Source organism: Perognathus longimembris, chromosome 2, assembly GCF_023159225.1.
Source record: "Perognathus longimembris pacificus isolate PPM17 chromosome 2, ASM2315922v1, whole genome shotgun sequence".
Taxonomy (NCBI): domain Eukaryota; kingdom Metazoa; phylum Chordata; class Mammalia; order Rodentia; family Heteromyidae; genus Perognathus; species Perognathus longimembris.
The window spans coordinates 11,622,515-11,647,000 of NC_063162.1; the positions used below are offsets into that span (position 1 = coordinate 11,622,515).

General features: G+C 44.2%; 1 protein-coding gene across 4 annotated transcripts in view; it reads left to right on the plus strand.

The window, feature by feature from the left end:
• Positions 1-24,486, plus strand: part of Gfra1 (GDNF family receptor alpha 1) — a 193,563-nt gene that overhangs the window by 146,642 nt on the left and 22,435 nt on the right. For all 4 annotated transcript variants that reach the window (XM_048338178.1, XM_048338179.1, XM_048338177.1 and 1 more), the window contains 3 exons: positions 13,387-13,496; positions 16,396-16,530; positions 20,767-20,948. In XM_048338178.1, the coding sequence (XP_048194135.1) occupies positions 13,387-13,496; positions 16,396-16,530; positions 20,767-20,948 (427 nt within the window). The remainder of the gene's footprint in view (positions 1-13,386; positions 13,497-16,395; positions 16,531-20,766; positions 20,949-24,486) is intronic.

A 24,486-nucleotide genomic window follows, 5' to 3' on the forward strand; every position in this document is an offset into this window, starting at 1 on the left:
CCATGATATTATGTCCTGGGTCAACTCTGAGAGTTGAAACCCTTGAATATCCAGGATCCCATTGAGGACCAAACAGATAGAATCTCTATTGCAGAGTGAGATGGATCCACCCAATAGGTGAGATTTTGTTTAGAAAGCTGTGGGCTCTTATGCAGAGAACTTCTGGTGTCTAGTTCACAGCTTCAGACACTAGCTCTGTGTGTGTGTGTGTGTGTGTGTGTGTGTGTGTGTGTGTGTGTGTGTGTTGCCTTTCCATAGCTATGGCCAAAATGCCTGAGAGAACAAGTCGAAGGATGGAACTACTATTTCAGCTCATGGTTTCAGAGGGCTGAGTCCATGGTTGCACCATTCTGTTTCTACATGTGTGATGAGACAGTACTTCATAGTGGTGGGAACATATAGCAGAGATTGTTCACATGATGGAGGCCAGGTGTCAGAGAGATAGATAGACAGAAAGAAGGAGGCCTTGGACAAGAAACAGCCCCCAAAGACATGTGCCCCCAATGACCTAGTAGTCCTAGCCTCTGAAAACATCCAGAACCTCTCACAGTAACACCACTGGGACGTTTCAAATGCAACAAAACCATACCAATGTTATAACTGCGGTTCTACCTAGTCGCTGTCTGGGATGGCCTTATGATCCTTCCGCATCTTACTTTAGTACACGTGAGGATGAAGACAGTCCATTGTTCATAACTTGGCCTTGACCTGAGATTAGAATCCATTTATTAGGCTTGAAAATGCAAAGCTAAGTGGAGGGGGGAGGTTTTAGGCCAATCATTTGTAAAAAAAAATTCTCTTTCCAAAATAATGTGTAGAACATTTGACAACATATTTTACTCAGTTCTTCTTGTTGCTTTCTCCGTATGGAAGCATCTCTGGTTGTCAGGAGGGAACGTGGGGCAGAAGACCCCCTCTAAGCCAGTCCCCACTATTCCCTGGGCTGAGAAAGCAGGAAGGGGTATGCTCTGAGAGCTCAAGGAGTGCCTAAATATTGCCTGTGGCATTCTGTTACCAACCCAGCTAGGAGAGCAGCTCCGTGAGAGCGTGAGGCTGTGTTTCTATCCATGCATGGCAAGGGTAACCGGCCTCTGCCACTTGCACAACCCAGCTGGAATCTTGTTACCTTGCCAGGTGTGTCCTCCCTGGCTGAGGGTCCTGAGGAGCCCACTGGGTTCCCCCATACTGTCCCTTCCTGTGACAGAGCAACATCTACCCATGTACTGGGTGGGTACACACAGTGACAACTACATCAGTACTTTACAGAGCACTAAGCCACCTGAACTAGGTGATGAATGTAATCCTGGGCTCTACCTTGTGGAGGAGGTACGTCCTGTTAGTGCCTGTGTTTTGTTTGAGGGGATGTGGAGATGAACATCTCAGGGTAGAAGATGCACAACTCAGGGCAGTTGGGAATTAGTCTGGCTGCAAACCTCCTGCCCTTTCTTACAATGGTACCTGCACACTCTGAGAAGCATCCTCATGCCTGTCTTGCTCCTCCAGGAGACACAGACCCCCAACAGCCCCTAGCCAGGTACCTTCACGTTTCCAGCCTTAGAAATGGGCCTCTCAGTAAGAGAGCCCAGATGACTTTTCAGCTCAGCTGTCATGGCGTTGCATGTGAGTTCTACTGAACAATAGTAACAGATGTTACATTTTTATGTTTTAAAACTGTAAGCACTGTTAAACAAAAAAGAGTGCCCACTAATTCTGTCATTATACTTTATTGGACCTAGTAAAGATCACTTCTAGACACCTAAATCAGATTCGAGCTGCACAAGTGTGTGGTTCATATCAAAATGGCTGTGGAAATCCAAGAGCTGAAGTGAGAGGACTGAGCATTCCTCCTTTCAGTGCTAGGGGTTGAGTAGGGGCCCGAGAGTCAGTGGGCTTATTTTCCAACATTGGCTCTTACCCTTACCAGTTCTGTGACTGGGCTTGTTGTAGGCCTTACTGGGTTGCTGGATCCTCATCTGTGAACTAAGATTAGCTTATCTTAGAAGGTTAGTGTGTGTTAAATGACCAGAGCCTGTGTAAGCATCAGATACCATTGCAGGCTCCACATCAATTCAGTCGACTTAAACGCAGCATCTGAAGCCATTCAGCTTAGGTTACTGTTTGTTTGTTTGTTTGTTTCAATCTGTGTCTGTTAGTTTGTCAAACGTGTAATACCAGGGTATCTATGATTAGAATTCATCTACAAATGGTTGACGCCATAATGTACAGAATTCCAATTCATTCACTCATTCTCATTCATCCATTCAGTTCCGCATGTGTTTATTGAACATCTACTTTATATTGGTCATAATAGTGGAAGCTCACCTTTAAGGTGTCATCAAGACTGCCAACAAAATGAAGATATTAAGCACAGCACAATGGATAGGGTATGGATGCAAGGCCAAAGCTGGTGCCCTGCTCCAGGCTCAGAGCCAGGGAGGCGACCTGTTGAGAGGGCCCACAGATCAATCAAGATCTCCATGAAGGATCACAGTAAGTGTTGCAATCGCTAGCTGGGCAGAGAAGTTGAGAAACTAGTTTTTAGAAAATGGATTGTATAAATCATAGAAATCAGCTCTATTGTGCTCAAAGGGAAAAGACCTTTTGGTAAAATATAGAAAGTGAGCTAAAGGATGGGGTGCTGTTCCCAAGTGGACGCTGAAAATGAGAATGGATTACTGAGAAGAGCTAGACTCCTTTTTTTTTTTTTTAAAGGGAGCATTAGCATCTGATAGCAATGGAGTAATTTATTCTTTTGACGTACACCACCACGATTCCCTACCTCTTGAGCAATAGTGATATTTTCTGTGCCCTATCTCAGAAGAAAGATATTAGGGACTAGTTGTTTGCTAAGCTCAAAGTCTCTGTTGACTTTAAAACAACTTGCCTAGAAGAAATGTAGCCTAGTGTATATTTACTGTTGAATATAATTTTCTTTAGGAAGTCTGAAAGCCCATTAAAGATTAATAGGGGATCTTATTTTCATATGTTTCTGTTTAAGGTTTGTTTGTGGAAGTGTAGATCATTAGCTTTTCAGACATCTATTTGCCCTCTCTGTTCCCCGTACCCTCCCAGAGCCCTCAGGAATGAGGTCCCTTCCACATGTATGGGACAGGTGAATTAATGTTTCTCTGTGCTGAGGCTCCACAGAGGTAGTTAGGGCTTGCCTTTTGGGGGTCAGGCACAGGAGGAAGCAATTTGCAAATTATTAAAGTCAAGAGAGTCTGTGCAATTTTAATTTTTCATTTTCTGGGAACCCCAATGGATTGAGGATTGGCTGAAGGAAACAGCATTTGGGGAGAATTTCTAAAATGTGCTTGATTTTTCCCAAAGCTGTTTAGAATTCAGTCCCTCTAACTGTAAACATCAGGCAGCTAAGCCATCCATCCCCCCATATCTTTCTGAGAATAGTCAGCACCTCTCCACAGCAGAGACCTTCAGTCACCTGACTAGTGGAGAACAGCATATGGGCTCCACATGCAGTGACCCATGAATTTGCCTGGACCAATCGCTGGGCTGTGGTTTCATTATATATTATATATACACACTGTCCAAGTGTTTTTGCATTCTATTCCTTCTCTTAATAAATTACCACTTTAAACAACATGAAGTAGTCCTCTTACAGGTCTGTAAGTCAGAAGTCCTCCATAACCTCCCTGAACTGAAATCAAGATGTCTACAGGGCTGTGTTCCTTCTGCCAGGCTCAAAGGAGTGTCTGTTTGCTTTCATTTTGCCTTCCCATATTTCTCGGCTCATGCCTTGTCCCTCTACCACCTCTTTCTTTTCCTTTCTTCTCCTTCCGCTCCTTCACTGTCTTTCCTGGGAGGCAGGGTCTCACCCTGTAGACCAGGCAGGCCTTGGTTTTTCTGTGTTGCCTAGGCTGGCCCAGAACTCACAATTCCCCAGCCTCAGCTTTACAAGTGCTGGGGTTGCAGGTGTTTGCTACCTTACCTGGAATCCCCGCAAAGGCCAGTGGAGCCTTCCTCATATTATAACACATTGACTTTTTTTTTTTTAACTGCTACCTACTTTCTGTTCTAAAGACCCCAGTAATTACATTGGGTCCACCATCTTAATCTAGAACAACCTCCTTACTTCAGGATCCATAATCTCAATCCCATTTGCACAGTCCCTTGAGCCATGGAAGATAACAAATTCTCAGGCTCAAAGGAGATGCGTGTGCTTGCGTGCGTGCACGTGTGTGTGTGTGTGTGTGTGTGTGTGTGTGTGTGTGTGTATCAAGGCCAGTGATGCCCCATAGACAGTTGTTTAACCTGCCATAATAGCCATTTTTGCTTGTATTGGGTGATATGCCATGATGGTTTATCTACTTACCTCTCTTCCCATTGATTGCTAGAAATCTCAAAGCCAGGTACTATTTTTACCTTTATCTTACTTTTATGGCCGCACATTCTTTCCCCACTATTCATACTGACTCCTGTACATCATAGCCACATCTGAATGTGTCTCAAAGACCTTTCCGAGGGAACAATGGTCATAAATAATGAAGTGGCATCATAGTGAGAGATGTTTGCTACCCAGGGTTTCTAAGCAGTCAACATGGTTTTCTTTTTTAGAGTTCTAGGAAGAATGGGAGGCAGCTTCTGAAATCCCCTCCTGAATGTGAAGGGGCCTGTGGAATCTGTGGGATGTACGTTTGCACTATGTTCATCACTGAGAGTTATACAGTGTAGTGCTGCTGTGAAAATGAGGTTGAGCATCTCAATTTCTATTTCTCCTTGTGGCCAAATGTCACCCAACTGATTTTTTCATTCCCTGAAAAAAATATCCAAGGCTTATTGGATAAGATTTATTCTAAAGAGTTATGACATATTTGTCACCTATTGTTATCGCAGTAGACAACTACTGGGTGAATGAGAGCTTTATGTTTGCTTCATCATCCACAAAAATCTTCAATTCCAATTCTCCTTCAACTTCTTTCCTTAGAAACAAGTACCACCCAAGCTAGAATTTCTGCAGTAATGGACATAGTTGGCCTTAGCAATGCAAAGACCTTTATTTGTTGGAGGGGGGGGGAATGATCTTCCTGTGCTTCCTTTTGCCACCTACAGATTGCTTCTACAGAAACCATCCGTGTGTGCATGGGGAGAAACTGGCTGAGGCTCCTGGAGGGGCATGTCCCAGCCGCCTCCACTCTCGGACATCTGATCAGAGGCTGCAAAAAGGATCTCTAATATTGGGAAGGACTTCCTTGCTAATGCCCATGACTTGCTTTTCAAATTTGCTAGTATGCAAGAGAGCTGTCAAGCCCTTCATCCACCTGGTAGAGGTTGACAGACAGCTGCCAGTCTTCATACAAGTTGGCTTTGGGAGAGACGTTGAAGTGGATCTGATTCTGACCAGACTTCACTCAGGGGCTTGCCCCATTGTGCTGGGATCAGAAAGGCTAAGGAAATAGTGCCTCTCTGCCGGTAGCTGTTTTCACCAAAGTCAACGTAGAGACAAGGCCCAAGTAGACTGAAACGAATGCAAGTCTCTTCTGGGCAACTTGACTGTTTTCCTTGGGAGGTGAAGCTTTGGAACAGCCTCTGGGGGCCCCACTCAGAGTTCAGTGATGGCAGATTTCTGTGCCCGGTGTGCTAGACTGACTGCAAGGAGAACATGCAGCCAGGACCGGCTCCAGAGCCCTGCCAAGGAGTTAGGAGAGTAACAGAGATCACCCGGCATCCCCAGGGTTTCATTAAGTGTCTCAGAGTCTCGCAAATACCAAGATGAGGCTGTGCAGGGATCTGGGGAGAACAGGTGTTGAGCTTTACTTGGCCATGGGGCCTTTCCTGTCTCAGGAAGCAAAGGCATCAGGGAAGTCTCCAAGGCTTCTTGGACCTAGCTGTGCTCTTTCCCAACAACATGTGGCCACCGTCTGGCTTCATGGCCATGTGTGCTTCAAGCCTAGGTTTAGTAATCCCACCACGGGGGGAGCAAGGTAAGGGGTTGATGAGCACAAGATGTGTGGAGCTTTGTGCACATGCACTGGAGTGCATGGATCTGCCCCAGGGCCTTTGCTCTGAAGCGTCCATGCTTCTCGATGGTCCTCCATCCTCCCTCTTAGGTAATGGGGGACCCAGGCTCAGGCTCTTAGCTCTACAGCCGACTCCCAGGCCAGCCCTAGGCCTTTGCTCCAGGAAGCCAGAGTGCACAGCCCAAAGTGACTCAAAATAACACCCCCCTGCAATATGTATTTAATATAGTCTCTGATTTCCTGAAAGATGCTTTCCAGATGTGCGCTCCAGTAGGCGCTCTTGGAGAATAAGGGCTAAGGTAATTTTCTAAAAACAGAAAAGGGAAAAAATCTGTTTTGTGTCACTATAACAGACAATTACCATTCCAGTGTGCTAGCTTTGTCATCCTGGTCTAATATTAGAAGCATGTTTTTCAAGTTTTTTTTTTTAACTCTGTGGAAAATGTTAGAAGTAGTAACGAACTTACAGATAGGTAGTCATTTAAAAATATGTCTTTTTTCTCTATACACCTGGGGGGCAGCAGTAGCTTTTCTTAAAATATGTTTATTTTGTGAGTTTCTATAACCGTAGGATGCCTCGCTTGGGAATTCTCAAGTGTTTTGGTCAAAGTTGATGCTTTTAGTTGCACAAATGTAGCCTGTAAATGTAGTCTATAAATGTAATATAGGAAGAAGACAGGCTCTAGGTTCAATTCGCTGAACACTGGAATGCATTAGGAACTGGAGGAAAAGATGACGAAATGGAAACGAAATTGTATCACGCAGCTAGTGTATTGAGTAACTGCATATAATCATCTCCCCTCCCACCAACAAGGTTGTATAAATGTATATAATCACTACCCCCTTCCGATGATAAGGTTACTCTTCAGAGAAAGAAGACAGGCAGACACTGGAAGCAGCTGGCCCCATTTTCCAGAAGAAGAAAGTGAGGTTTGGAGAAGCTCAATAGCCTGCTAAGGAACATGAGAATAAAAATGTGGAGCTGGATTAGCAACTGGGGTGCCTAGGCCTGTTTTACTTTCTTACCTTTTACTCTTGGCTTCCTTGAACAGATCCTTTAGAAGGTTTTTTGAAACCAAATGATGTGAAGTGAAATTTTAAGCTTTAAATAAGTCTTAGCATTTACATCAAATTCAGAGAAAAACCCCAGTGATTTCTTTCAGAAACAGATCAATGGAGGAATCTAGGTTTCTGCTGGGGAGTCAAGCTTTGTAATCCTGTGGATTCCTAAAGACCCATCAGAAAGAAGAGCCTAAGGAGGAGGAGAAACTGGAGGCCCACCAGGATTATGTAGTGAGACCTTGTCTCAAAAACAAGCATATAAACAAAGCACCCACTCCTGTGTATCTGTGGGCCCTAGCCTCCACATAGCCTCCCTCTGTCCCTCTGTGCTACCCCGAGGGACTGCTGGGTCTCTAAAGGCAGGGAAACTGGAGGAAGAAGTGTCTACAGAGCAGCCAAGTCCATGGTGGGAGAGGAGAGAAGTCGACCCATGATGATTTCAATACAATCTCAGGGAAATGAAAAGGGTATGGCTTCCATCCTTCTCCCCTTCAGGGCTGTTACAAGTAGATAACCATTCCTCCTCTAGCCAATGCCCCTCTGTTCACCGCCATGGGATGCTGAACAGGCTCTTAATCCCTTTGGCCGGGTTGGTGGTGGTCTTGAATATGAGTTGCAAGGATCCACTAGAAAAGTTTTGCCTTCTAGATGCAAGAATAAACAAACACTTTGACAGTAAAATCATAATTCATGGAAGAATGGAATGTGGGCCTGGTGCCATTGGCTCACGCCTATAATTGTAGCTGCTCAAAGGGACTGCGATCTGAGAATCATAGTTTGACAGGCAGACAACTCAGACTCTCACCTCCAGTTAATCAGCAAAAGGCTGCCTTAATTTGTAGAATGCCAGCCCTGAGTAGAAAAGGCTGAGGGACAGCATCTAGGCCCTGAGTTCAAGCCCCAAAACTGGAAGAAAAAAAAAAAAAGAATGGAATGCGGGTAGTAGTAAAGTAATAATAGTAATGTTTTGAAAACAAAAGTAGTTTTTGTTTATCTAGCCAGCTTTAAGTATCCCATAGGCTGCATTTCTGAGATTTCGAAAGGGAAATCCCAGAGCTAAGAAGTTAAGCAATACTCAGGAACTCTAGTTAATTAGTGTCAGAGCCTGGATCCCTTTCAAAATCTCACAATTCTAAGTCCAGGCTCAATTCCACCAACCACAGGGCCTGTGTCCAAGTATGAAATTTGTCCTAGAAAAAAAAAACATTTATAGGATTATGATAATCTAGAAGGAATTAAACTACACAATGCTGATATCTATTTTACTTGTTCTCTACAACACTATTTCCCCAAAACAGTTACAGATCACACACACACACACACACACACACACACACACACACACACACACACACACACCTGCACTGTCAAAAGACCATCTGCTATTTGAGAAGACATGTCTAGGCTTTATCATTTTAATCATCTTTCTATTTCCAGTTAGCAGTGTGCTTCCTTTAATATGACTTTTTTTTTTTTTGGTACAAACTACTCTTTTTGCAGAGTTCCTAAGGCTATCACAGCATTTGTCAGAATTCTCTTTCTCTTTAAGGCAGGGAGATTTTCTCTTACTGAAGGCGATAGATACATTTCTGCATTAGTACCTATTCATTTCCTTTTCATTTTCTCGGGAAGAAAAACAATCAGAGCTCATCACTGCTGTAGTCATGGAGATTTCATGTCTCCAGAAGAAATCCAATTGCGGAATTTCTTTGTTAATCCCATACTGAACATTTAAGCTTCCTTGTTTGGGTCACAGCAGCCTAGGCAGGGAGGCTATTGAAAGCCATTACAGCATGATTCATAACCCAGGAGTGCCTATGAGGGGGTCCAGGGCTGCTGAGGCTTTCATACAGTAGGACTTCCTGCAGACCCAGACCAGAGCTCTAACAACCTGCTGGACTTGGCTCCTCAGAATACCATGCACTCAACCAGCCACAACCAACCCCACTATCTGCCTTGCGGAACCATCCTCTGCTGTCTGAGTTGTTGGAGCTCTGATCCTTTGGGCAGTGTGCCAGCCCCTTTCTGCATCTTGACTTCCATTCCACTGCTCAACACATCTTCGTTTCTCCCTCCCCTTCTGGCCCTGAGTGCTTTTATTGCAATCTACTAAGAAACCATCCTCCCACCACTGGCCATTTCGCATGTTCCCCACGGCTGCCCAAGCAGGTGGATACGGAGTGGGTCTTGAGCAAATCATTGCTGAACAACTGAGAAACCTGTCATTTGCATATAAGAATCTTCCATTTATGCAAATGTGATCATGTCACTTCCTTAGTTTAATGTCTTCAGTGGCTCTGCTACGTTCATTTGAGGCTTTTTGCATTCCGTGGCCTGCTCATCCAGGCTGAATGGCCAGCAGTGCTCCTGACAAGGAGTGTGTTAAAGGTCATGGTGGAGAGTCACAGCTCTGGAGTCTGATGGAATAGTGCCACGTTCTGGCTCCCCCACAGCGTTTGACAACCTGTCTGAAGCCGTTTATTATCCCACAACCTGTTACCTGATCTGTATAATGGGATTGATACTATCAATCAATTCCACAATTGGGTCTCCAAAGGCCCCAAATCATGGTCTTTGTAAAGCCAGCTTCTGTAGCTATGGGACATGGAAGGCATATGTGCTACAATCCGAATGAAAGGTTTAAAATCCTAGGTCTGTTGTTCCATGTTCCAAGACTTGGCTTCCTAGGTTGGAAAGTTAGGATAAAATTGTAGTATCTACCTCGTTAGATTTCTCACAGAAAAAAAAGAAATATATAGTTTGTAAAACATATCAACTAAATTCTTTGTTCATCTTTGGTCTTTTGGTGACAAGCGTCTTTCCTTACCTTTTATAAAGAACTAGCCCCTGTAATATCAGATTCCCTTTACTTATTTCTTTTACTATCTGAATTGCAGTTTATGTTAGCCCAAGGAAAGTCTTTTCCATTATTATATCACAAGCACAGGACACATCATTGAGTCTCTGGGATGGGCAACAACCAACCACTTTGTCAGTGCATAGCCCTTTGAGCATAATGTCAGAAGAGGTCTTAGCTGTGGTGGGAAGAGGAGAGAATACGAAGGAAGAATCCTTTGAGGATATCTCGTCTCTCTCTTTAGAACAATCTGAAGCCTGGAGGTTAACGGGTACCAGACCATCTCATTTGACACCCTGTGAAAAGCAGAGGACACTCGTCCCAGGAGCGAGACTGGATTCCCAAGACGAAATCCATGCTTTATCAGTGGGCCTGACTATATCAGGTTTTTTCAGCAGTGTTATGCCAGTTAGTAGCTAACATGTTCCCTAAGAGCAGCACAAAGCCCTGCTTTGTAGCCAATGATGATCACCGTGGTGTAAATGTTCCCACCATAACACCATTGCAAAGTCATCCTTAAAAGAAAATGCTTCATAATTAATCTACCAACCAGCAACGAGCTGGCTCCAGGACAGCACTGTATAAATGGCTCACTTCAGTTTGTCTTTCTGCAAAATGGGAATTCCGTACTGTGAGTACCCTGTCTCCAAGTGAAATATCAAGGAAAGATGGGCCCAGTGTGCCAAAATCATGGCAGCCTGAGTGTGGTAACCGTGCCGCGGCTCTCTCTCATTTTGCAGCTCTCCTCCCATGCAGGGGCTGCGCCTGTGTTCGGGCTGGGATCTGTGCCCACCATCTCCTCTCAGCACACTGCCATCCAGGGTTCTGCTCAAGCAGTGCATTTTGTTTTATCCTCCCAATCGGGGCGATGCTTTCTGCAACAGACTGACTCAATTAGCCTTTCATTCCAGAGTCCAATTGTGAGTCAATTGGACTGAGGTTGTTAAGCAAAATGAGTCTGGTGGCATTAGCCTCGCACTGAAGGACAGTAATCCGCCTCACCGTGGGGTTCACTTAATAGTCTGCTGGAGAGACTGAAAAACAGAAGACAGGTCTCTGAGGGCTAAGCAGGGGATGGGGGACTGCCAGGGCGCAGAGCTGATCGAGGCCAGGTTGTGTGCAGAGCCGGGGCCCCAGCTGCCTGGGCTGGCTTTGCAAAGTTAGAAGTCCAATACCACTAGATCATTAACTTTCATGACCGGGAAAAGTCTTCTGAAATTAGCACTCAATCCAAGCCGGATGCCATCAGAGCCAGTTGAGTAAACCCAAGCCACCTTCAGGGATTTCCTCAGAAGAAATAAATCCTTTAACTAGACTATAGAAAATAGCTAAGCTTTATATCCTTCAGTGTGTTCAGTAAAAAACAAATGACAAAAAACCAAAAAACACCAGCAAGATGCAGACCAAGGTTGAGAACCAGGCACAAGCATTCACTGTCTCATCAGGTATCATTTTTTTGTTGTTGGTGGTGGTGATAGTGGTAGTTGTGGGGCTTGAACTCGAGGCCTGGGCACTATCCCTGAGCTTTTCTATTCCAGGCTAACACTTGACCACTTTGAGCCATAGCTCTACTTCCAGTTGTCTGCTGGTTGATTGGAAATAAGAGTCTCATAGGTTATTTGTTCCGGGGCTGGCTTTGAACCACAGTCCTCAGATCTCAGGCTCCTGAGTAGCTAGGATCACAGGCATGAACCGCCAATGCTCAGTCTTGTCTCATAAGTTCTCACCACACCTTTCAGCTTCAGCACACGGCCCTGCATAGGAGATATAATAAAGACCCTCTCTGAGGAGTAGCAGGTGCTATGCAAAACTAAAATTAAATAATAATAAATAAATAAAGCAGACCTCCTGCACCTGCCCTAGAGATCTACCATGATGGACCAGGCAACCCCCAAGGTCAACACAGGCAGTTATCCAGCTTCAAGGGGAGAAAAATAACCACATGAAGTCCTATGCAGCTTGTGCAGTGTAGTTGAAATCCACCAGGTATGGAGCCGGTTAGTGCCCCTTCTAGTTAAAATTGTAGGGAGAGGATGTGTCATGTGCTGCCTGTGGGTCTTTGCAGACTTTCTGTCATCCTCACCCACCCCACCCCTCCCCCTCTGCCATGACCAGCTCCATCAACCCAGGCTTGTTGCTATTAAAAGTAAGCTTAGCAAATGCAATCTCTTGGGTAGGAAGAATTAAAAACAGCATTAGAAGTGTCCACAGCCAACTTGAGTTAAGTGTAAGAAAACCGAGACAAAAACCCCTCCGTGTCTCACAATTGCCAGATAATTTTCATTCTCCCCAGGGCCATTGTGTTCTCCCCTAGAAACAGAGCTGCCCTCTGCTGCCATGACCTCAGAGGTGGCTCAGCTCTCGTTCAGGGTTTCTCCAGCAAGATCTTTTTCAGACTGAGAAATAGCCAGCTGGCTGCAGAAAGCAAGTCTATGGTTTCTCATCTCTTCTGGGCCTCTACAACTTCAGTACCTCCTGGGTCTTCTGAGTGGATCATGCTGGCCGCTGTAGAGATGCCAGAGTAGAGACAGGGCTCTACTGTGGCAGTGGACTCCTCCGGACACCAGCACATGCGCACAGCACCCATTGGGAGTTGCACACGTCCCTCTTGCCTCTCACTCTGTTCCCAAAAGGCTAGCACTTCAAGTGCCACCAGGTTGGAAGAAATCACTGCCTCCTGAGCAGAGGAGAGATGCCTTAGGAGACAGAGACATGCATTCTTTAAGCCAGGAGGAATTATGGGAGCAGATGGGCTTTAAGATCCTATTTGGATGCCAGGAACACGTTTCTGTATAAAGTAAATATTTTCCCACTGTGGATCTCCGGTGAGTGTGTAGAAAAGCATCTTTCCTAAAGATGCAAATAAGTCTAGTCAGAAATAAATATTGAAAGGGAACTTCAAAGCCTCGAGATTTCTCCAGTTATAGACCCTGAAGACTTCTCTCCAAATAAACAGGCACAGACAGGTGGACGGGGTCTCTGGTGGAGAAAGAGGGGGTAGACATTTGGGAGGGTGTATAAAGAAGGATGACAATATTCAAATAGTTTGTGTGTGTGTGTGAGTGTGTGAAGAGGCATTCCAGCAAAAGAATAAAATTTATGTATGTCTAGAGACTTAGAATAGTTTTCCTCTTAATATATGTTTTATATTTGTCATTGAAACAATGTTATACATGTTTATGGGATGCAATGTGATGTTTCAATACATATATACAATGTATAGTAATTAAATCAGGTTAATTGGCACCTCTATTACTTCAAACATGAATATTATTTTCTTGCTGATAATATCCTAAATCCTTCCTACTAGTTGTCTTAAGATAGACAATTAATTGTTGTTGACCATAGTTACCCACTGTATATTGGAAACTATGCCTCCTAGACTACTACACCACTGTGTCCATTAACCATCCTGTCTCCAACACCTTACTTCCCAACTCAGAAGTTGTGGACATTTTAAGCACATTTCCCCCTTTTTTCCTATTGTAGATCTCGCCTAGCAGATTTTTTTACCAACTGTCAGCCGGAGTCAAGGTCTGTCAGCAGCTGTCTAAAGGAGAACTATGCAGACTGCCTCCTCGCCTACTCGGGGCTGATTGGTAAGATTGGGGGCATGGGATAGGAGGAGAGTCAGGTTTACAAATGCCTTCACCCTTCACACTTCACCTTGCAACCTGCTGATGTGTGCACAAGGGAAAATTACCCAGAAGCCTCTGTGATCGCGTTTTAACAGTAATTTCTGTAAAAAGAAAGAAGGAGAAAAGGAGGAGGAGGAGGAGAAGGAAGAGGAGGAGAGGAAGAAGATGGAAGGAAGGAAGGGAGGAGGAGAAGAAAGAAGATGAAGAAGAGAAGGAGAAGGAAGAAGAACTAGAGGTGGAAGAAGAAAACAGGCAAGAGTAGTGGATCCAGGACGATGCAGGGAAAGCCAAGGCAGGAAACGGGGATGATTAAGGCACAGAGAGACTGCAAGTGGGATGAGGAGTGAAGCACCTCTGTCGGGGAACCAACCATGCAGAACAAAAACAGGAAAACAAGCCTGCCTACTTATGGAAGAAGAAAGCAAGTCAGACCAAGTTAATTGAATTAGGGAACTTTGGAAAGAAAGAACTTGGAAGTCATTCTGTCTGGGGAAATCAAAGAAGCTGTTTCCCAGAAATAACCCTTTGGAAATAAAATCGCTAAATAAGCGGGGGGTGGGGGGGTGGGGGGGGGCTGTCCTTGTCATTGGCTCTCTTGGCAATCCAACTCCCCATGTGCAAGGGATCATTTAGACTAATGTTCAATGGGTCCTCCACCCCTGAAAATATTGTTTCATAACTGAAACAGTATTTCGTCTGTCTTTTGAGACATCAAGCACTGGGCAAACCATGTTCTCAGCATTCAAGAGCACAATGCCATTAAACAAAGCACCAAGGGTTACATAAAAAGAATGAGCAAAAGGCAAATGTGATAAACAGGGCTGTCAGGAGGAAAGGCAGGTGTTCCAGGTATGGGGACAGCAGAAGCTTTGGTGTCAATGCTCCATGGAAGTTGGCATTTAAGAAGGAACATGCTGTGGAAAGTGAGAAAAATCACAATTGTCAGAATGTGATGGCCCAGACAGGGTGTCTGTTCCTGCAAGGTGTTTGTGTTAGGGGCATACACATCACCAACAGGAAAAACTTCACACCCAGAATGACAGCACAGAATAAGTTTCTTGTCACTAGAGTGTCCTCCTCCACAAGAGTCTTCAAGAGAATCAGTAATGGAATTTAATACAAGCATGTCATTACTGGTTCTTGCACATTTGTTACTCCTGACTTTTTGAAAGGACACCTCTGATCCCATGGGTGATAATTTAATAATACCTTAATCATTGTGGAGTTGTGCACCATTTTTATTGATCTAACCAGTGAGTGCATTTTCCTATATCAATACTCCAGCTTTACTTTCACACTCACCTTTTTCTTAACAAGGTTAGTCTTTACTGGCAATCATTTATCCCAATGTGGAATTACAGAAATAACAAAAATGATCATTCCACAGTCATTGCTAAAAAGAAAATAAAAGGAAAAATACAACCAGAGAAGCTCTCAGAAGACAAGTTCACGCTACACGCCCATAAGCTGTCACTGTTAGCACGTAAGCCTGTGTCTTCCCAGGAGCGCATGCTCATTAACTCCTCCATGAGTGGCCAAGGCAAGGCACAGCCAACACTTCTGTGTGGTTGTTCTAGGCTTGGCCTTGCTTACATGTCTAAGGACAATGAAATAGAGGGGATGAGTAGTGGAAGCAATGTGTTATGAAACCAAAATGTATTTCTCTCTTGGGTCTGGATATTCCCTTCAGCATTGATTTCTGGATCATTGGAGCCTACCATCTTACTTTTTTTTTGCACAAATCTTGTTTATAATTCTGTAAGTCTGGGATCCATCATGGTGCCAGGGATACAATAGATTTATCATTCTTACACAGCGTTTGAGATGCCTGTTTCTTCCCCAACTGAGGGAAAGCTCCTTCTACATGGCAGGTAAGAATTTTCATGCCAGGTTAAAATAGGATATTATTCAGTCAGTGCAAAACAGTCAGGAATGGAGGATGAAGATACCATGGCCGTGACTCGGAGGAGTTTACAAGAAAATCTTTCTGGCTGTGAACCAAACACGCCCTATGGATGATGGATCACCTGACTGCTTAGTAGCACAGGAATATCTAATAGCAGAAAGCTCCTGGACATCAGTGGACACTGTTTGGTGTGAGCCATCCCAGAGAAGACATTGGGGTTGTATAAGTATGATTTCATTGTGTATTTGTGCCAGTCCAGAACTCACTATAAAAATCAGGAATGTCACACAATATAAGCAGAAGGGATCACCTGGCACCTCTCTCAGGAGATGTCTTACGAGCTCCTAGTTCAGAGAATTTCTACCATTTATGTCCAATTCGTTGCCAATATGGAGGACTTTAAATCAGATGAGAATCTGGTGATCAGACATTAACATATAGGATACAGGATATGCAGTGTGTGGGGGTGGGGGGGAGACACTTTGGAAACCTTGAAACTTCCTTGTGTTTCTTTTGAAGAAGTCATTTGCTTTAGAGGAGAATGGATTTCAATCACTAAAATTATCTTTTTGAGATATATAGACCCATTGCTATCTATTTATGAAGATGGATGACATTTTCAAGTTAATGCAAGAGATTTGGTGACTCGTGCATTCTTAGCTAATTTGCTCCTACTCCATAACATCCATAGTATTTATGCAGGAAGAAAAATACCATAAATGAAGCTCAAGGAGTTTTGTTATCATTTTTTTAAAGTAAATGTATAAGTTATTTTATGTGCTCAAGATTAATTGCCAAGAAAATGCACTGCTTCACAAAATTTCTCACTCGGCAAACCCAGAGTTTTAATTATCCACAGCGCATCCTCTGTTAGGGGAATGTTTGTTCCTTCTTAGGCTATGGAGAAGTCTCCATCATCACATGAGACTGAAATGCCTTGTTTTCTCCTTTCAGGCACCGTGATGACCCCCAACTACATAGACTCCAGCAGCCTCAGCGTGGCTCCGTGGTGTGACTGTAGCAACAGCGGGAACGAGCTGGAAGAATGCTTGAAATTCCTGAATTTCTTCAAGGACAATACATGTCTCAGTGAGTTTTTGTAAAACTAATTAACTAAACAAGATGCATACAAACTCATACATGTTTTCCTCCCCGAGCAGAAGCAGGTATATCTTTGTTTTTCATGTCTGTTGCCTCTCTCCATCTTCCTATCCATCTCTCTGTCCATCTCTTTCGCCTTCTCTCTCTTGCTTTCGGTCTCTCTTTTTCCAGTCGCTGATGGTGCCTCCAGCTCCTTTTTGGATATAGTAATGCAGCAGAGACTGGAACAAGGGATGAACTAGTGTTGCTAAGACTGAATCCAAAAGCCTGGGAGAGGAAGAAATTCAAATTCTGGAGGGTACATTATGTAGGAAAGAATCCTTCTACCGGCAGATGAAATTTTGATTTTGGCACCCCATGGAAAGTACATTCCCAGGGCTCTAAAAACCTGGGCAGAATACACAGTGTGAGAAGCTCAGACAAATTAGCTGGGGCACAGACTGCAAGGACTCTCTGGGAGAAATTAAAATGCGAACATCAATAGCCCCTTGGATGTTCATTGTGGGCTGAGAGCAGAAGCAACAAATCTTGAGTGGGGGAAGCTGATGATGCAGCCAGGAGGCTGAGGATATGGGTTCTCTCAGGAGAGGAGATAAGCACTCTGGGATGGGTGGGGGGGCTGCTTGGAATCTAGCTAGTTACTGCTGCAGTGTCCTTTAGGCGATAGGAAACATATCTGCTAAAGAGCTAGAGCTAGAGATAAATATACAGATGTGAACAGTGGATATCCATCAGACAAACTCCAAAAGCAGGATGCCAGGGCTCTGTCACAGGCAACCCCACTATGGGCATTCTTTAGTTGGGATACTAGGAACTGCTACTCACTCACGTGGAAGCCCCTGAGTGTGTGTTCAAATTCACTCTGCAGTGATAATGCATGATCTCATTTGTCCTGTGTACCTAAACAGTATGAGACATAGATTTCATTATATCTGTCCTGCAGCTGAATAAAAACTGTAGTCACATAAACCAAATGTGGCAGAATTAGCATCCAAAGCCAAGGATTGGGTTCCTTGTGTAGCCCTCCTGTATCGCCAGGGCCTTATTCATACCTGAATATACCTATTGGTGCCAAGCTCCCATGACTCGCACCTGTAACCCCAGCTACTCAGGAGGCTGAGATCTGAGAGTCATGGTTCAAAACCATCCCAGGCAAAAAAGTCTGTGAACTCTTATCTGCAATTAACCAGCAAAATGCTGAAAGTAGAATTGTGTTTCAAGTAGTAAAGAGCCAATCTTGAATGAAAAAAAAATAATAAGGGACAGTGCCCTGCCCCTGAGTTTAAGCCTTAGTGCATACACACACACACACACACACACACACACACACACACAAACACACACTTCTTCTGGGATCAGGTTTGAGTTCTAGGTGATAGGGCCTATTTTCTTGGAATAAAGGCTCAACTATTCCCTACTGTAAGCCTTGTCCTCAAATATAACTATTTCTCCATGACATCCTGCAGCATGTTGACTGGTTTTTTTTTTTTTTTTGGAAACAATAGCTCACCATTTGCCATGTACACACAAAACAGCTTTTGAGTATCATTCTAAGACCTCTTCATCACTTCTTTGGTTGCTGAGAAAATCCTAAGTCCTCGGGTGCTTCAAATAATGTGGTTCAAGTCCCTTGCTTTGATCCTCCTAAAAATAACACAAGCTTTTGGATTCTTAAGTGAAATTCAAACCCAGAAAATTAGTCTGAGGATGGAGGCATTTGGGAAGACATTGGGCATGTCAAGATATGGCAACTGGGACTTCATCTTTCCTCCTGCTGGAATGGAGGTTTTAAGAAGATAAAGCAATAACAATACAGTCAGCATGAGAAAATACACTGTCTGGAAAACATACTTTTCCCCCACAGAGAAATTAAAGTTGTCCCTGCTTAATAACATTTTGGCATAGGGAAGAGTAGTCTGGTATCTTATTGCTAATGACTTTTCAATCAAAATAAATGCATTTGGTCGAAAAGAAGGGCCAAAGTCAGCCAGGATTTTTTTTTTTAGTTATTGTATGAGTTCTCAGATTGGATGGGATGCAGAGCACTGAAAATATCGGGCTGCAAGTTCAGTCTCTTGTAAAGGCCCTAACCTAGGAGAAATTGGACCTTTTCAATTCTAATCCACATAGAGAAATTCAGTTTTATCAATTTCCAATTCATCCAAGCCTCTTTTGAATTGCTTTACCACGAACACAAATACAACCCATTATTTACTTCTAGTTGGGGCTAGTAAGTTGTATTTTTTTTTTTTGAGCCAAGTATGTGGCGGATAGATGTAGGAGGAAGAGAGAAGGATGGGAGGAGATGGAAGTGAGGTCTGCGTTGCATTGCTTTATCCAGAGGCCATCTCCTCGGAATGGACTCTCTCCCACTTTACCCATCCACTTCCTCCTCTTTATTCCCTCCTCACCTCTCAACTTCCTCTTCTCACCCCAGTGATCTCTGGGCTCCTCTTGCTTCATTTTTCTCCACACATTTCTCACCCTCTGTCTATTATAGATTTTGCTTATCTGCATCCCCAGACTGAAGTTCTGGTTGGGGAAGTTCTGTTGTCTTTTGTGGCCTCTGTTTACAGTTATATAACTACTACATGTAGCAGTGTCTGATGCTTAATTTCTGTTAATGTTTGAATGAATGAATGAAGGGACGCCTGAACAACTGAACTCACTGGGACAAGGAAAGCATAGGTAGACTGGTCTGGAACTCAGTATATAGCTCAGACTGGCTTTACATGAGTGATTCTCCCACCTCTGCTTCCCAAGTGCTGGGATTACAAGTGTGTACTACCATGCCCAGACTCTACATTTCTTAACAGGAAAAAGGAAGAGTTTTGTTGTTCTTCTTTTGAGATCATTTACGGAACCTGGTCCCTAGATTCTCTATTCTCAGCATTCCAGCCACTGGTTAAGCCATGGAGTGCAGCTAAGAGCACAAAAAGGCATTTGTATTAATTGGAAGTTGTTTCTTATATCCCCCCCAAAAGTAAAGTTGTTGAAAACGAGTTTCCAATTTGCTAAACTAAAAGAATAACAATTTCAGATAAAAAAAATATCCCTTCTCAGGGCAAGATTAGGCCTAAATTATTTTGACTTGTATACGGGCGGGGGGTGGGGGGACATGCCAACTAAGAGTCATATATTACCAATTTGCACATTCAGGCCCCAAATGAAGGAGTTCGATTTCTTATACAATGAGTATGAAATAAAAAATTCCTAAATCCTTGCCAAATCCCTGAAGACCTGATTAAAAACTGTTTTTTATTCATTTTGAGGAGGGAACAACACAACCAATTTAGTTCTGCCATAAAAAACAATCTAATCCCACGAAATTGTAATAAGCTTTTAAAGTTTTACATTTTAAACTTTTCATTTAAACAGGACTGCTTCTATCTAATTATGCAGATTTTGTTTGGAAGACTTGGGAGCAGAAAAGGAAAAAAAAATTTTTTTCGACTTAAATGTTCTCTGGCTATTGATGAGGTTTGAGGTAGGTTTTTCTTTGAAAGAGACTGGCTGCATTTTTATCCTGCCTCAGTCTCACGATGAGGGATATATTGAGAAGAAAGGGACATTCACCAATTTACTTTTAGTATAGAATTTTGACAAATTTTTCTATGAGCCCACATAACAAGTCTGAGTTTGAAAAGGGTTGACCAAGTAGCAGTGCAGAGCAAGGGCCTTGCTCAAAACCTGTCACATAAATAGAAACATGGTAAATATTTGTTGGAGGATATCCAAGTGTCCATCTCAGGATTTAATGATTGAATTTTATTTTATTTTACTTTATTTTTGCCAGTCCTGGGGTTTGAACTTTGGGCCTAGGCACTCTCCCTGAGCTCCTTTTGCTCAAGGCTAGCACTCTATCATGTGAGCCACAGCACCACTTCTGGCTCTTTCTGTGATTAATTAGGGATAAGAGTCTCATGGATTTTCCCACCTAGGGTTGCTTTGAACCTCGATCCTCAGATCTCAGCTTCCTGAGTAGCTAAGATTACAGGCGTGAGCCACTGGTGCCCAACTAGACTGAACTGATTTTTGAGCACCCAACCCAGAAGCTTGGTTCTTAGCACAAGCAGGGTTGTCCAGATGCATAGGTTTTATTCAGCAAAGTCCAGTGCTCTAATTAGAATTTCTAGTGTGCCTCTCTGGCCGTATGTGTGTATATACTGCCTGTTACATTTGCTGCTTGACTTTGAAATTTGATTCCCTCCTGTTTTACTGCAGAAAATGCAATTCAAGCCTTTGGCAATGGCTCTGATGTGACAGTGTGGCGGCCAGCCTTCCCGGTACAGACCACCACCGCCACCACCACCACAGCCTTCCGGGGGAAGAACAAGCCCCAGGCACCTGCAGGGTCTGAGAATGAAATCCCCACACATGTGTTACCACCTTGTGCAAATTTGCAGGTAAGAACTGGGGTCTAGATTTCCTGTTGCAGCTCACTTTTAGGGCACCCAAGGGTTTCTTTTCTGAAATGCAATCCGAGATAATGGCAAACGTTACTCCGATTTGAATGTGGAAGCTGCATTTTAAACATAATAAATGTAGAATGTGACATGTCATAGACTGGAGAGACAATTGACAAGGAGCTGACCCTGCCATTTACTAAGGATGGAGCTTTGGTCAAGGGACTCTCCATCCAGCTCTCTAAGGTGGGGTTCTAGGAAAGTGGACCCCTACAGGTCTTTGTTTGTGAGATCGAGTTGTGTTGACTGTTGATATGTGTTGCTGATTCCATGTTCTCTGCAAAGCAGTAGCTTCTTGAAAAGGAAGGAGTTGTCAGTTTGTCACCATCACAGTCACTTCGACATCACCTGGAAAGTTTGACTGTCTCTGCTGTAAACCAGAGTCAGCCATGGCTGGGTCTTCTGTGGAGTGTCGGAGGAGTTGGTTCTTCAGGAAGCAAATGTAACTGTTTCCAGCAGCCAGAGATGAGATGCGATGTGCTGCTGTACCAAACCTCACATATGAACGCAGCCTAGAAATTTCTTCGGGCTTCATGCAGATCTGCAAGGGCAGAGCTGTGATGGGCGCATGATTTTCCACCTTTAGTTAAAAGCAGAATGTTTGTTTAATCTGCCCGGTATTGATTTTTTCATAGTAGTGAATGCTCAACTATTTGGCCAGACGTGATTGGTGTGCTTAGAGAGGATTCTCACTGACTTTACAGTGTGTGGATGTTATTGTTTTGGTGGGGGAGGGGAGTGCTGTTACTATGACATAGCCTCGTTCTTTCCATGGTCCATCCTGTATTTAGGGCCTAGTGGTGACCACGTAGACACTTCTATCTCCTGCCATGCTCGGGAAAAGGATGTTTCCATTGCCTGTGTGTCCAGTCCTGTGCTTTGACCTCACACTCTTCCAAGGAGTGTGTTCTCCCTTCTGCCACGCTGGCCAGGGATCGGGCTCCTGGAATTCTCACCAGAAACCTTCTTTTGTCACATGCCGTCTTGATCTAGAACTCATGTTACTCCCCAGAAAGTGAAAGGAGAGTTTTCCTACTTCTGATTTCCTTGTTATTCTCTCAGTCCACGAGGCTCCCTTCTTATTGTTTCATATGCCCTTCATCTACTTTTCGTCTTTGCCCTCGGTCCTCCCACATCTCCATCCCAATACACAGTCCCAGAGACACTCACTCACACAAAACACTAAGGAGAAGGCAGAGAGGAAACCACATAACCCAGATGCAACCTGATGTTCTTCAGACTTTAAAAGCCTTTCAGGAGCCGTCACCATCTCCAAAACACCGTGCAGAGAAGGTCTGAGTTAGAGAGTAGCTTAAGGAATGATCATGTGTTGTCTAACTGCCAGAGCCTGAAGCAGGGCCCTGAGTTTCGAAGAAGGAAAGTGACTCAAACATGGTGGAGGTAGATATAGGGTTAGGCAGGGGCTTTAATTCATCTCTGGTTGGGATTCTGACCCTACTTCATCTTCCTGGGGCGTTTATCATTCCTCTTAGATCAGTTCTCTGTGACCTCCTCAAATGGTAAAAACAATGACCCACTGGATAAGGCCTTGTAATTACAAGGTAATGATGGGTCAGATATGGTCTCTGACCAGTAAGAATGGTAATATCTACCCAGAACAACCAGTGTCTTTCTGCATGCATCTATATACGTATAAGGTGGCAGGTGAGGCTCCCTTCAACATGTTTATTAAATCCCTACCTGCTGGTTTGGGAAGTAGCTAGAGAAGAGACTTGAAAACTACAACACAGCTTTACTCCTCTGCAAACTCAAACTATAGTTGGGGAGATGTAACTTGCCCATAGTTCTGAATAGTCACACAGTAGTTCACAGGTGACATCTCTGATTAGTCATCATTGAAAACCATGCAATTCCAAGTTTCTGCCCATGAGTGGACACAACCACAGGATGTGTCCCCTGCCGATCAGCCCATGTCACCTTCATCAAAGATCCCAACTTGGGCTCCTGTGGTACAGGGCTTGCCTTGGCCTACAACCAGTCCATTGCTTCAAACATGACTGCCCTCTCACCCCTCCCTGCCAAGAAAACTCTTTACTGCTGCATGGTTGTTCTGGGAATTCTGGGGGAAACAAGTGCTCTATTCCCCAAGAAAGCAAGCTTTTCACCAGCTGTTGTAGTGACAGGAGCTCTGCTTCATAGAATGGGACATGGGGTTTATCTCAGGGCTGTCACCTGACTTCTCAGCAGAGTTGCATGGAGGCATGAGACTGGCCAGGAATAATGGTGGCCACATCTCTGCTCTCTCTGATGTACTTTGAAGCTAACTGAATGGCATGTGGCTCCTCAGAAGATTCCAGACTTTGACAGGTCCTGACCTTGACTCCTAAGGCTTAAGTCTGTATTTGTCCTGAGCCTAGCAGCCGCTCCTGGGTCAGATCTTGCTCTTATCTTCATCACTGTGGTCGCTTTGGCAAGGGTGCTTACCTCTTAGACTCTCAGCTTCCCCATGCACGAAGTGTGGTGTGAGTATAGCCTAGCTGTTAAGAGCAGAGAGGCTCAAATGAGGCAGAGTGAACGCTCCAGAATGACACTTTTTAAACATCCCCTGTGACGCCCAGACTTCTGTGATTGTCCATATGGTCTCTATGCGATGCTGGATAGCGCAGTGCTGGGCCTTGCTTGGGAGCAGGAGCTGGGGTGTACAGGGAGCACTGGGCAGGAGGGAGCACTGGCGGGTGAACAGTGGATCTGAATCTTTGAAACAGTTTGAGTGCATTGCCCCTTTTCCCTTCACAGCAGTTCCGCGAGTCAGGTGAGGCAGACATCCTTCCCTTGTACAAAGGAGGAAATTGAGGCAGAAAGAGGCTACTGACTTAACCGAATCAAAAATCACCCAATACATCCTTGAGAGCCTGGTCCTATGGCCAACGTACTTTGGCTTTGTTGTATAACCTTTGGGCAACTAAGGTTCACTCTTTTATGTTAGCAGTGGATGCCCAGGAAGAAGTAAAGAGTAAAAAAGGAGGAAGGAAGCAGCTAGATTTGAGAGAACCTACTGCTATAGTTCTTCCCAGTGGTCATGGATATAAGTGAGAAGGACAAATACAAAATTCACACTTTACTGTGAATCTAGGAGACAGTATGGGAGGCAGACGGAAAGTTTTCCCAGTACAACATTTTGCAGCTTGATGCCCTTTTAAGGTGACCTGAATGAAGAATGGTTGAAAGGATTGTTTGAGGTCAGAGGACCGGAGGTGACAGTGACGATGAAGGGCCTTCACCCTGCGAACGTGGTCTCTGGCTGATTTAGGACTCTGGCTTGACTCAGGGATCCCAGGAGGCTCATTCTTCGCATCTGCCCTTCCTTTGCCGACCTGCTTGCTTGACTTCAGATGAATTACTATTTGCTGGGGTCCCAGAAATATCTTAGGATGACGTTTGTCCCCACCACCTGTGCCTTGACTCAGAATAGAATAACTAAACCAAGCTGGGATCCACGGGAAACAGAGCTGGAGAG